Source organism: Lithobates pipiens, unplaced genomic scaffold (genome assembly GCF_037356315.1).
Source record: "Lithobates pipiens isolate NorthernLeopardFrog02 unplaced genomic scaffold, aLitPip1_a1.2 Scaffold_16, whole genome shotgun sequence".
Classification (NCBI taxonomy): domain Eukaryota; kingdom Metazoa; phylum Chordata; class Amphibia; order Anura; family Ranidae; genus Lithobates; species Lithobates pipiens.
The window spans coordinates 220,091,555-220,105,577 of record NW_027507748.1 but is presented as its reverse complement, the minus strand read 5'-3'; the positions used below and the strand labels follow the sequence as shown (position 1 = coordinate 220,105,577).

The 14,023-nt window shown below is 41.4% G+C and overlaps 1 protein-coding gene across 3 annotated transcripts in view; it reads left to right on the top strand.

Annotated features, from left to right (window-relative positions):
• Window positions 1-14,023, top strand: part of CNKSR1 (connector enhancer of kinase suppressor of Ras 1) — a 166,799-nt gene that overhangs the window by 80,788 nt on the left and 71,988 nt on the right. For 2 of the 3 annotated variants that reach the window (XM_077481064.1, XM_077481066.1), the window contains 2 exons: window positions 3,017-3,076; window positions 4,591-4,659. In XM_077481064.1, the coding sequence (XP_077337190.1) occupies window positions 3,017-3,076; window positions 4,591-4,659 (129 nt within the window). The remainder of the gene's footprint in view (window positions 1-3,016; window positions 3,077-4,590; window positions 4,660-14,023) is intronic. The other variant, XM_077481065.1, reaches the window with a different exon arrangement.

The following is a 14,023-nucleotide window of genomic DNA, read 5'->3' as shown; positions in this document are numbered from 1 at the left end:
CTGGCATTACCAGCTGTGCTACGCCTTTCCCCCCTTTCCTCTAATTCCACTAGTACTGAGGAAATTCAGGGAAGAAGGGACAGACTTAATACTAGTCACTCCTTTTTGGCCAAAAAGGCCTTGGTTCGCGGGTCTTCGAAACCTAGCCTCGAAGCCCCCATGGAGGTTACCACTCAGAAAAGATTTGTTATCCCAGGGGACAGTAAATCATCCAGAGGTGGAACTTCGACAGCTAACCGCCTGGTTTCTGAGGAGGACCTATTAAAAGCCAAAGGTCTCTCAGATAAAGTAGTAAAGACCCTGCTGTCTAGCAGGAAGGCAGTTACACAGGCAATTTACATGAAAGTCTGGAAAAAGTTCAACTCCTGGTGTAGTTCTAGAGAACTCAAGGTCAAGAGCACGGTGTCCGTATTGGAGTTTCTCCATGAGGGAATGGAGAAGGGTCTCGCAGCCAGTACCCTCAAGACTCAGGTGGCGGCCTTATCAGTTTTCTTTGAAAAGACTTTATCTAAAGAAACTTTAATTTCTAGATTTTTTTAGGGCTCTTGCTCGAAGTAGACCAGTAGCCCTTAAAGACTTTCCCAGTTGGGATTTGTCTACAGTTTTACAGGGTCTCTCGGGAGCACCATTTGAACCCTTACAAGAAGCTTCTTTACAGAAGGTGGTTTTAAAAACAATCTTTTTGGTGGCCATCACCTCGGCCAGGAGAGTCAGCGAGCTCCAAGTTCTAGCTATTACAGAACCATTCCTTAGAGTTTATCAGGACAGGGTGGTACTGAGGACGGATCCAGCATTCCTACCGAAAGTATCCTCAGCTTTCCATCGATCGCAGGAAATAGTGTTACCTACATTCTCTGCAACCCCAGCGAATGCAGGAGAGGAAGTTTTTCACACATTGGATGTGAGAAGGTGTCTATTACAGTTTCTGAAAATGACTAAAGATTTTAGAAAATCAAACGCCCTTTTTGTGATATTTTCTGGATCACGCAAGGGGGAGAAAGCTTCTAAAAGTACGCTGGGTAGGTGGCTTAAGTTGGCTATAACAGAAGCCTATAAAGCAAAAGGAGAAATACCTCCCTCAGGTATTGCTGCCCACTCTACTAGATCCACGGCAGTTTCCTGGGCTGAAAGGGCCGGTGCATCGCCTGAACAAATCTGCAAGGCTGCCACTTGGTCCAGTTATTCGACATTTCTCCGGCACTACCGGTTAGATCTACTGTCTGCAGCAGATCAGGCCTTCGGCAGGAAGGTACTGCAGGCAGTAGTCCCGCCCTAGGGTAATTTTCTCGGTTATCCTCTCCGGGGTTGTCCTGAAAGGCGATTTGAGAAAGACTAAGTTAGACTTACCGGTGACGGTATTTCTAAGAGCCTTTCAGGACAACCGTTACTTCCCTCCCTAGGTTATGCTTAGTAAATGTATTAAGTTCTACCATGGTGTTGTGCTTTCTGTGCTTTGTTTTCCAGTGTCGGAAGGCCACAATAACTGAAGCCATGGAGGAAGAGGAGGTGTTTTTAAAGTGGGCATGTGTTTCCTAATGACAAGGTGGAGCTACACTCTCTCCGGGGTTGTCCTGAAAGGCTCTTAGAAATACCGTCACCGATAAGTCTAACTTAGTCTTTTTCCCACAAATAGAGCTTTCTTTTGGTGGTATTTGATCACCCCTGCGTTTTTTTTAATTTTATTTTATTTTTATTTTTTTTTGCGCTATAAACAAAAATAGAGCGACAATTTTGAAAAAAACGCATTATTTTTTACTTTTTGTTTTTTATAATAAATATCCCCTAAAAATATATAAAAAAAACTTTTTTTTCCCTCAGTTTAGGCCGATACGTATTCTTCTACAAATTTTTGATTAAAAAAAACGCAATAAGCGATTATTGATTGGTTTGCGCAAAAGTTATAGCGTTTACAAAATAGGAATAGTTTTATAGCATTTTTATTAACAAATATATTTTTTTTTTTTTTTTTTTTTTTTTTTTTTACTAGTAATGGCGGCGGTCAGCGATTTCTATTGTGACTGCGACATTGTGGTGGACACATCGGACATTTTTGACAAATTTTTGGGACCATTGTCATTTATACAATAATCACTGCTATATAAATGCAGTGATTCCTGTGTAAATGACATTGGCAGTGAAAGGGTTAACCAGTGGGTGGCAGTGTAGGGGTTAAGTGTTCCTAGGGGTGTGTTACTAACTGTGGGGGGTTGGGCTTTCATTTAGTGAACACTGATCTGTGCTCCAATCACATGGAGCAGAGATCAGCATCACTAGTTGCTAGGTAGAATGGAGAAATGTTGTTTACAACGGCATTTCTTCATTTGGCCGCTCCGTGAGACGATCGCGGGGATGCCCGCGGCGATCGAGTCCGCGGGTCCCGCGACCGGACTCACGGAGGTCCCGACCAGCGCGGGAGCGCGCCCGATGGCAGGGCGGCAAATTTAAAGGGACGTACATGTACGCCCATTTGCCTGCCCGTGCCATTCTGTCGACGTACATCGTCGTGCGCTGGTCGGCAAGTGGTTAAAGAGGATGTACGTGTACACCCATTTGCCCACCGCTGCCATTGTGCCGACGTATATCGGCATGCAGTGGTCAGCAAGTAGTTAATATATTAAAAAGCAAATTTATGACTTGACAGTAAAATCCTTTTTTTGGAACACTATATAGGACACCGGTCCCTTTCCTCTGTTCCTTTTATGATCTCTGTATTGAAAGAGGTTGTTTGGACACCTGCAAAAAACCCACAGAGACATTCCCAATTACCTGAAGGTAACTACAGCTTACCCATTGTTAAGGCGATGATCCTGTGTCCTGTATTGTACTTCAAGAAAAGTATTTTATTGGAAGTTAAATATTTATATTATTGTAGACAGGTATTTTAAGCCATTTTTCTTTCATAGGATTGCTTCTTTTACGTGTGAATTACCTAAGACTGATAGTGGGTTTCCTCAGGAAAAAATATTTGACTATTGTAGTATTTTAAAATCATTAATGACTTATTTTTATGTCTTAGGGCCTTGTAATTAAATCCACTTCTTCAGGACAGCATTTTGTTGGCCAAACAGTACCAGAGGTCAGTTTCAATCACTTGTTACCAGCTGCAAATACATAAATGGAAATGGTTACCGATAACTGTGGATAGAGCTGATTACTTGGTGTATGGCGTTTGGTTAGTGCTCTGCTTATAACTAAAATGACACTTTATTGTTCTAAAACCAGTATGGTGACATTGTTATTGCCTTTTTGTTTACACAAATCATGTTATATAAATTGCAAATGTACCTGTTACCTGCTGTCTCCTATGGTGATGAATGTTGGCTACTGCACATATACAGTTAGAATAAAGCAAACCGCATGTCCCCCCTAGCAGCACGTGAACTGTGAATTAAAGTAGATGTAAACCATACATAAATTAAAATGGTACTTTAGTCAGAAAATTAAGTCCTGCTAGTTCACACCAGGCTGGCTCCTTTTGCAGGTATAGCTATGCAAAACATTAAAAATTAGTGTCTATACTGTTTAAAATCCAGTAATACACTGGCTCACCATTCTCTACACATTCTCAGTTGCTCTCCATTTTTTAGGCACTGCTTAATTTGTAGAGGCCGATCTGCTGACTACTTTTAAAGCACAATTAAACCCTCCTATCCTTTACAGCCAAGCGAGCTGCTTCTGTTTTGGTCTTCAACTGCCATGGTGCTGCACATGTCCTCAGTTATGACAACAACCATTTGATGGTTTGACAAGCAAATGTGAGAGTTGGCAATCCTGGCATTCCAGGAATGTAACAAATTTTTCATGAACTAGAATGGTGTATAGTGCAATGAGTGTTGCTACTATATATAAGCGTAAGGCCCCTTTCACACATGCGGACAGTATGTCCGTATTTCATCCATCCGTTTGCAGATGAAATACGGACATACATGCATCCCTATGGGATAGCGAGTGTCTGCGGATGAACATCGGCAGACACCCGCTATTGTCCGCCTCCGCTATTGTCCGATTCTGCAGACGGAGGAAAATCCTATTTTTCTATCCGTCTGCAGAGCAGATCGGATGAACACGGACAGACGGTCTGTGCTCATCCGATCCACCATAGAGGAGAACGGAGAGCTGACAGGGCAGTCCCTGCACAGGTGCAGAGACCGCCCTGTCCGCCGCCGGCTCAGCGGGGACAACGGAGCGATCCCCACTGAGCAAGCGGATCATCACGGGGTGCATCATTACTGGTCCGCCCCGTGTGAAAGGGGCCTAATTTACAAATCATCAATAACTGCTTCCTCTGAGTAATGGAGCACCTGCACTATTGTTATAAATATAATGCTGGGAAAAAGGTGTATCAAGATGCTGACATGTCAGGTTCAGATGTAATTAGCACAAACCTAAAAACATCTTTAAAATAAATATTGAGAAAGCTTAAAGATAGAAATATGGAAGTTACCAGTGCCGCAGAAAGAGGGTTTTTCTAGAAAAGTGACTTTCTTGATGCAGTCACTTTTTTTTTTTTTTTCTTTCTCTCTCTCGTTCTTTCATGTTGTTGGACCTGTCTTTTTATGTGTAACATTTCACTTTCATTCTTGTGTTTAGTCTGCAGCCAGAGAGTGTGAACAAATCCTTCCAGGCGATGAGATCATTAAAGTGAATGATCAGGTTGTGGTAAGTTCAATAAAGAGAATCTTCTAAATCTGTTGGCAATCAGAACTGGTGGATGTAAAAAAAAAAAAAAAAAAAAAAAAAAAATTTGAAGAGGGGGGGCTCAAACAAGCATTTCACTATTACAGAAATCTAAAACTTTCTGCTGCAAAGGTTATCGGTGCATAACCAAGTTGCATTTTGCATCTTCAATAATTGATGACTTTTTTTGGATATGATTTAAGATCCAACTGTCAAGAATAACATTAGGCTAACGTTGCAGATAAGGGGATGAGAGAACTGTTGAGCAGGAACATGGAATATCTGACAAAGATCCTTAGCATGCTTATAATTTAAAATTGAGATCAATATAATTGTTGTTTTAAAATGAGAAAGGACAAGGATGCAAAGAAAATATGCAAAAGCTACTTTTATATTTGGGGAAGCGTGTGCCCTAATTAGAAAAACCATGTGTTGAGGCTTCATTCTATCCCTTGACACCTCCATGGACTGCAGCAAATATAAAGCAGAATACATTTAAAAAATAAAATAATCCAAACTGGGTAAGTAAAACTGGATGTGTTTAAAAGATTATATGAATACATTTATGCTGATCCATGCACCATAAATATGTTAACTGTGCAGAGGAGAAATGTAAGAATCCTGCTGATTGATATCTTGCAGTCTCTTCTTTCTATATGCATTCACCCCAGCAATGGCTCTATGGGATTTCTCCAGGTAGGTTTCCTTAAGGTAGCAACAGTTGAAGTATATGAACAAGTTCATTCCTTGCAGGAACACCAGGAATTGTTTTTGAGAGCTGAAAATAAATTTAACAAAACATTTTTTTTTTAAATCCTATTAACATGTTAAACACTATGAGATTTAGTGATTGGACTTGAATACTCTTTAAGTTGCTATTTTTTTTAACTGTGTAATATGAAATGTAACCACTAAATACTATATAGGAGCAGATGGTTGCTACAGTGGATATAGAAGGTCCACATACCCCTGTTTTAAAATGTCAGGTTTCTGTGATGTAAAAAAATTAGACAAAGATAAATAATTTCAGAACTTTTTCCACCATTTTTAATGTGACCTATAAACTGAAAAAATAAATAAAATATGGTTTCATACGTGCGCACACCCTCTTTAACTGGGGATGTAACTGTGTTCAGAATTAAGCAATCACATTCAAACTCATGTTAAATAGACATCAGTACACACCTGCCATCATTTAAAGTGCCTCTGATTAACCCCAAATAAAGTTAAGCTGTTCTAGTAGGCCTTCCCTGACATTTTCTTAGTCACATTCTACAGCAAAAGCCATGGTCCGCAGAGAGCTTCCAAAGCATCAGAGGGATCTCATTGTTAAAAGGTATCGGTCAGGAGAAGGGTACAAAAGAATTTCCAAGGCATTAGATGTACCATGGTACATGGTGAAGACAGTCCTCAATGGTGGCACAACGGTGATATTACCAAGAACTAGATGTCCCTCCAAAATTGATGAAAAGACAAGAAGACAACTGGTCAGGGAGGCTGCCAAGAGGCCAACAGCAACATAAAAGGAGCTGCAGGAATACCTGGCAAGTACTGGCTGTGCTGTACATGTGACAACAATCTCCCATATTCTTTATATGTCTGGGCTATGGGGTAAAGTGGCAAGATGGAAGCCTTTTCTTACGAAGAAAGACATCCAAGCCTGGCTACATTTTGCAAAAACACATCTGAAGTCTCCCAAAAGCATGTGGAAAAAATGTGTTCTGGTATGATGAAACAAAGGATGAAATTTTTGGCCATAATTCCAAAAGATATGTTTAGCACAAAAACTCTGCACATCACCAAAAAAACACCATACCTACATTGAAGCATGGTGGTGGCAGTATCATGCTTTTGGGGCTGTTGTTTTTCTTCAGCTGGAATATAGGGGCCTTAGTCAAGGTAGAGGTAATTATTAACCGTTGCAAATACCAGTCAATATTGGCACAGAAAAGCTGAACATCTTTCAGCATGACAACGACCCAAAGCATGCATCCAAATCGACAAAGGAATGGCTTCACCAGAAGAAGATTAAAGTTTTTGGAATGGCCCAGACCTGAATCTGACAGATTTGGAGTGTTTTTGCAAAGTAGAGTGGACAAATATTGCCATGCTGATGTAATCATACCCAAAAAGACTGAGTGCTGTAATAAAATCAAAAGGTGCTTCAACAAAGTTTTAGTTTTAGGGGTGTGCACCCTTATGCAACCATATTATTTTAGTTTTTTATTCATACTTCCCTCAACCTTAACCACTTCAGCCCCGGACCAATAAACACCTTAAGGACCAGAGGTCTTTTTCCAATTTCGCACTGCGCTGCTTTAACTGGTAATTGCGCGGTCATGCAATATTGCACCCAAACGAAATTTGCGCCCTTTTCTTCCCACAAATAGAGCTTTCTTTTGATGGTATTTGATTGCCTCTGCGATTTTTATTTTTTGCGATATAAATGGAAAGAGCGAAAATTTTGAAGAAAAATATTTTCTTCTTTTTGTTATAGGAAAAATCGAATAAACTAAATTTTAGTCATACATTGAGGGCAAAATTTATTCAGCCACATGTCTTTAGTAAAAAAAAATGTCAATAAGCGTATATTTTTTGGTTTGCGCAAAAGTTATAGCGTCTACAAACTAGAGTACATTTTCTGGAATTTACACAGCTTTTAATTTATGACTGCCTATCTCATTTCTTGAGGTGCTAAAATGGCAGGGCAGTACAAACCCCCCCCAAATGACCCCATTTTGGAAAGTAGACACCCCAAGCTATTTGCTGAGGGCCATGTTGAGACCATTGAATATTTTTTTTTTTTTTTTTTTTTTTTGTCCCAAGGGATTGAATAATGACAAAAAATAAAAAATACATTTTTTTTTTTACAAAAAGTTGTCACTAAATGATATATTGCTCACACATGCCATGGTTATATGTGGAATTGCACCCCAAAATATATTCCGCTACTTCTCCCGAGTATGGGGATACCACATGTGTGGGACTTTTTGGGAGTCTAGTCGCGCACGGCACCCCAAAAACCAATCACCACCTTCAGGATTTCTAAGGGTGCAAATTTTTGATTTCACTCCTCACTACCTATCACAGTTTCGAAGGCCATAAAATGCCAAAATAGCACAAAACCCCCCAAAATGACCCCATTTTGGAAAGTAGACACCCCAAGCTATTTACTGAGAGGCATGTTGAGTCCATGGAATATTTTATATTTTGCCACAAGTTGCGGGAATATTAAACTTTTTTTTTTTGCACAAAGTTGTCACTAAATGATATATTGCTCACACATGCTATGGGCATATGTAAAATGACACCCCAAAATGCATTCTGCTGCTTCTTCTGAGTACAGGGATACCACATGTGTGGGACTTTTTGGGAGCCTAGCCGCGTACGGCACCCCGAAATCCAAGCACCGCCTTCAGGATTTCTAAGGGCATACATTTTTTATTTTACTCCTCACTACCTATCACTACCTATCACAGTTTTGAAGGCCATAAAATGCCAAGATGGCACAAAACCCCCCAAAATGACCCTATTTTGGAAAGTAGACACCCCAAGCTATTTACTGAGAGGCATGTTGAGTCTATGGAATATTTTATATTTTTACACAAATTGCGGGAATATTACAAACTTTTTTTATTTTTTGCACAAAGTTGTCACTAAATGATATATTGCTCACACATGCTATGGGCATAAGTCAAATTACACCCCAAAATAAATTCTGCTGCTTCTCCCGAGTACGGGGATACCACATGTGGGGGACTTTTTGGGAGCCTAGCCACGTACGGGACCCCCGAAAACCAAGCACTCCCTTCCGGATTTAAATATAAAATGCTACCAAAAAAACTGTTGGCGATCGCAGGGATCAGGCCTGACTCTGCGATCGCTGCAGTTATGTGTTTAGTGTTTTGTAAGTGACAGTGATCGATCGATACTGCACTTGGGTGGCCTGGGCAGAGGGGCAAAACGCAGGTGCTAGCAGGTATCTGGGCTGATCCCGCTAACAATGCGTTTTTTTGGAGCCCTAAACTGCTGGGGACGCTAGTATAGATCTGATCAGATATTGATCTGTTCAGATTCTATACCACTACGGGAGGTTTATGCTTTGCATGTGGGTGTTAGCGGTACTGGCACTAACCTAGCGCTGCCTGGGGCGACGCAGACCCTGACCCTGACCCTAAAACCTAATTGATATCACCCGCCGGGTGATCAGGGGGTTAAACCTTTATTGGGTAATAAATGGTGGGTGCCCTGATGCTATAAAAAGCAAACTAACCAGAGTCACCCGTAACACTTATACGGTGATCAGTGGTGAAAGGGTTAACTAGGGGCAATCAGGGGGTTCAAATTTTTATTAGGTAGTATATGGGGGTCCCTGGCGCTATATAAAAACCTGACGGGGAACCTAAATAACTAACTGGCTAACCAGCGTCACCAGTGACACTTATACTGTGATCGCCGGTGAAAGGGTTAACTAGGGGCAATCAGGGGGTTAAAACCATTATTGGGTAGTATATGGGGGTACCCAACGCTATAAAAACCTGGCGGTGAACCTAAAAAAATAACTAGCTACGTAATGACACTAGTGACACTAATGCAGCAATGAGAAAAACGATCGCTTAGTGACACTGGCAAAAGGGGGTGAAAGGGTTAACTAGGGGCAATCAGGGGGTTAAAACCATTGTTGGGTAGTATATCGGGGTACCTAGCGATATAAAAACCTGGCGGTGAACCTAAAAAAAAAAATAGCTACCTAGCGACACTACTGCAGCGATCAGAAAAATGATCGCTTAGTGACACTGGCAAAAGGAGGTGAAAGGGTTAACTCTAGGGGCAATCAGGGGGTTAAATTTTTATTGGGGGGTGATAGGGGGCTACCCTGGACCTAACACTAACTGCCCTGACAGTTTTTACTTTTACAACTGACACTGAATGCAGTGATCAGTAAAGAAATGATCAATGCAATCAGTGACACTGTGACTGGGGGGGGGATCGGGGGGGGGGGGTTTGTGTGCCTGTGTGTACCTACATGTCAGTGTAGTGTTGGTGCACACTTACTTTGTGTCTCCTCCTCGTAGTCCGGTCAAAAAGACCGCCCCGAGGAGAATGACATCACTTCCTCCTTCCTGTGTAAACAATACACAGTGGGAGGAAGCTTGTCATTGGCCAGGAGCGATCCAGAGGGGGTGGCCAGAAACCAACGGCCATCCCCTCATCACGGATTGCTCCTGGAGCGAACCGGACCGCCGTATCCAGCGGGAGGGGGTCCAATCGGACCCCCCCACCCGCTGGAAGGCAGGCACGTACATGTACGTGCTTGTGCCTGCCTGTGCCATTGTGATGACGTACAATGGCAATACGGCGGTCCTTAAGTGGTTAAAGACTTCAGTTTGTTGTTCCATGGAGTTGTACAGTTTATAGGTCACATTAAAGGTGGAAAAAGTTCTGAAATTATTTATCTTTGTCTCATTTTTTTACATCACAGAAACCTAATATTGACGGATGTGTAAACTTTTTATTTCCACTGTATGTTTTAACACTTTTACGCTTTACCCTTCCACAAAGGAAATCTATTTTGGGATGTATGTGGGATATCATTGCGATTTTTTTTTTTTTTTTTTTTTTTTTTTTTTTTTTTTTTTCCCTTTGAAATTGCTAATTACCTGTATGCATATTAGGAGTTCTTGTATCATCTACTTCATGTTTGTTCCTGGTTAGTGATTAAGGAAGTGTTGTCTCCTTAGACAAAAATGGATTGATTGCTTATGATTGTTAATGATTGACCTACTCTTTACATACGTGTTGGTTGGTCATGTGGAACAGATGAAACACAATCTTACTTTTTATAGCCAACTACAATTGTGCTCAAAAGTTTGCATACCCTGGTAGAAATCATGAAATTTTGGCATTAATATTGAAAATCTGACTATTTAAAGATAGTGAACATCACCTGAAACCATTTATTATCACATCATTTTTTTTCTATCCTTTTTAAATCCTAATGATATTAGAAATCACCCAAATGGCCCTGATAAAGTTTACCCTGGAATGTTTGGCCTTTGTACAGACTCAGAAGGTGGCACACACAGATTAAAATGGCAATTAAAGGTTAATTTCTAACATTTGTGGCTTTTTAAATCGCAATTAGTGTCTGTGTAAAAATAGTCAATGAGTTTGTTGGCTCTCGATTGGATGCCCTAGCAGGCTAGACACTGAGCCATGAGGAGGTAGAAAAGAACAGTCAAAAGACCTGTGTAACAAAGTAATAGGACTTTTATAAAGATGGAAAAGGGTATAAAAAGATACTCAAAGCCTTGAATATGCCAGTCAGTACTGTTTAATCCCTTATTAAGAAGTGGAAAATTCAGGCTCTTTTGATACCAAGCCAAGATTTTCAAAACAAATTGAACATTCATGTGTGCAATACTTAGCAATAGATAATGATTATTAAATGCATTACGTGACCCTGGAAGGCTCAACTTTTGGCACAGTAACCTTTCCAAGGTTAAAACAGCTACACATTCTGTTGACTAACAGCCTCCTGTCATACAGACTTGCTTCTATAGCTGGCATATCTGATTGTTTAGGTGTCAGGATTAGTATTCCTCCCACTGTACTTCAGGCAGCTCAGATATATGTGCTGCAGGTCCTGTCTTATCCCCACTCTTTGCAGGCCATTCAGAAAACGGATTTCGGGCTTCATTTTTTGAAAGGATTAGTGGTTTCTGAGCCATTGTCTGCAGAGACTGTCTGTCTGATTAGGAGTCCTTCTCAGATGAGCTACCCCTTGTCGTATCGGTCTGCTATTATTCCCAAGTTAGAGACCATTTTGGGGCTTTATTGCAGTGCATATCACTTTAAAACTAGAGGATCCTATTGTTGGTTCTACCAGTGCTGTTTTCAGTTTTGGAACATAAAGGCAGCAAAGTCCTTCCCTTTCCATTTGCTTTTCTAACTGTTTCTATATGAAGAATGGAGGCACTCTGGTAAGTTGGTTCCTTTTAGTGATTGATGGCCTTGTATGCATTTGGTGCAGATTTTGTTGAACTTGTTTTCCCCATGTGTCTGGCCTTGTCTCGTCGAGACTACTATTCCTAATTAGGTGGAAGAGGCTACTGGTTTTAAGGACCCAACCGATATGTGGTTGGTAGACCTCTCCAGAACCGTTCTTATTGGGTTGGCCTTGCATTCAATTCTGGCTGTATTTTTACTTTTTAAGAGATTTTGCTTATTTAAACGTGGTCTAACAAAGGGGATTAAACCACTGTTTACCATGTGCTTGTGAAAAGCCTCCCTCTTTATTTCTTGCATGTATCTCTTGTCAGTGCATACTGTCAGTGCATACTGTATGTGTAGGGCACTTGGTTAAAGTGTTGAGCTGCCTGGTAAGAAGCACTTGATATGCATGCCCTTTTTGAGGGACAACGACTTTTCGGACCATCCCTGGATGTTACTAGTGATAGGCGCATTCATTTTTTTTTCAGTGGAAGAAGCTCAACAAGCAGAGTGCAAAGCTGTCTTCCTCTCTGACCATTAAGACTCCCCCCCTCTTTAAATTCTTCTTTTGATTTAAGTCTGAAGATTTGGCAAACTTGAAATGCCAGACAAGCTTCTCTGGTATAAAGGTGTGCACCTACTTTCCAGAGTAGGGGGATATCTGTTGGCCTTTGCGGACACTTGAGCATCTTGCATTCTTGGGTGAAGGCATTGGTGTCATTGGGCTGCAGGCTCGAGTTTCTTGCCCTACTTCCTCTCTTCACCCTTCTGGGTTTCATTGCTCCTGTTCAGGATGCTAACTGGTTCCAACAGTTTTACTCCAACCTGTTCACTGCTCCAAACCCTAAAGGGGACATTCATCACTTTCTTGACCTCAAACCCCTGAATGTATTCGGATCCACAAATTCTGTATGGTGTCAGCCAGACCTATCGCTTCAACAGGGGAGACTTTTTGGCTTCTGTTGGCATAACAGATGCTTATTCGCCATGCTCTTCGGCCTCGTTTTATGCACCTTAGGATTACTCCAAGCTTCTGGTGTTGGCTCTGTTGCACTCTGGTGTCACCCCCCCTTGTGGGATACTTAAGAGATCTCCCATTGAGGGAACAGTCAATGCGGGCTTTGAAGAATGTATCCCTGACTATTCAGATGTTGCAGAGGATTTGGGTGAATCTTAAACCTTCAGAAACTGTCTCTGAAACTGAAAATTTGGAGTATCCAAGTCTAGTTTTGGACGTATCTTGGGCTAGAGTATTCCTTTCCCAGCAGAAGCTTCAGCTGTCTTTTGAACGAGTGTCTTGGGGCTGATAGTAAACCTTCCTAAGGTTCTCTGTGGCCAATTCTACTCCAGATCTTGGCAGTGCAGTGTTCTGTCATCATGGGGCAAATTGGGCCTTTCACTAGATAGGCTGATGCAGTTGACATCAAGGATGAGGCTATCCCTGGCTTGGGGGTACAGGAATCTAGCTCTGCAGTCAATGTATTTTCCATCTTTTTAAAAGATTCCCATGACAAGCTTGGGGGGGGGGGGGGGGGAATCCTGGACAGTTTTCCAGGGGACTTGGTAATCTGCAACTCTCATCTACTGATTAACATCTTGAAGTTTCGGATGATTTGGCTGGCCCTTCAGCGTTGGTCCAACCTGGTCATTTGATCTGATTTCAGTCGGACAACACAATAATCATAGGAGCCAGGAGTCTCTCCATGGAAAGAGTGGTTGAGTGGATCCTGTCCTGGGTAAAACTGCAGGTTCCAGCCTTGTCCATGGAAGAATGGTTTCTAAACTTGGAGGTTTTTAAGAAAATTTCACAGATTGGGAATCATGGATGTGAACTGCCTGGATGTGCAGGGATCCACTGGCAATCTGATCAAAAGGATATCTACTTCCTGTTGGATTTTTTTTGACATCAGACAAGTGGTTTCCAGATTTGCAAAGCTGCCATTTGGTGTTCTGTTCAATTGTGCTCTGATTTCTTTCTGGTGGATGTTTTTTTTGCCTCCTCTGATGCCAGCTTAAGGTCCTTCAGGCAGCTGTTAGAGCTGCATGCAGTCCCCAATTTCCTGTTTTTACCATTGGGCCTGTTTTGTAATTGTTGCTTGCTGTATTGCCCACCCCTCAATAGGATTGCTCTTGGATTTTAAGACTTTTGTTCCTCATGGATGCATTCACTGTGAAATATTTTTTATTGGAGCCCATTGAGGGACATCCGTTCCACCCCACTCCTTTTTTTTTTTTTTTTTTTTTTTTTTCAGCACTGCTTTGCTACAAACTGTGGTATGCCGGTGGTGGCCCCCAACACCTGTACAATATGTATTTTATAATCCCTGAAAACGCAAACATTTTTAGTAGTGTG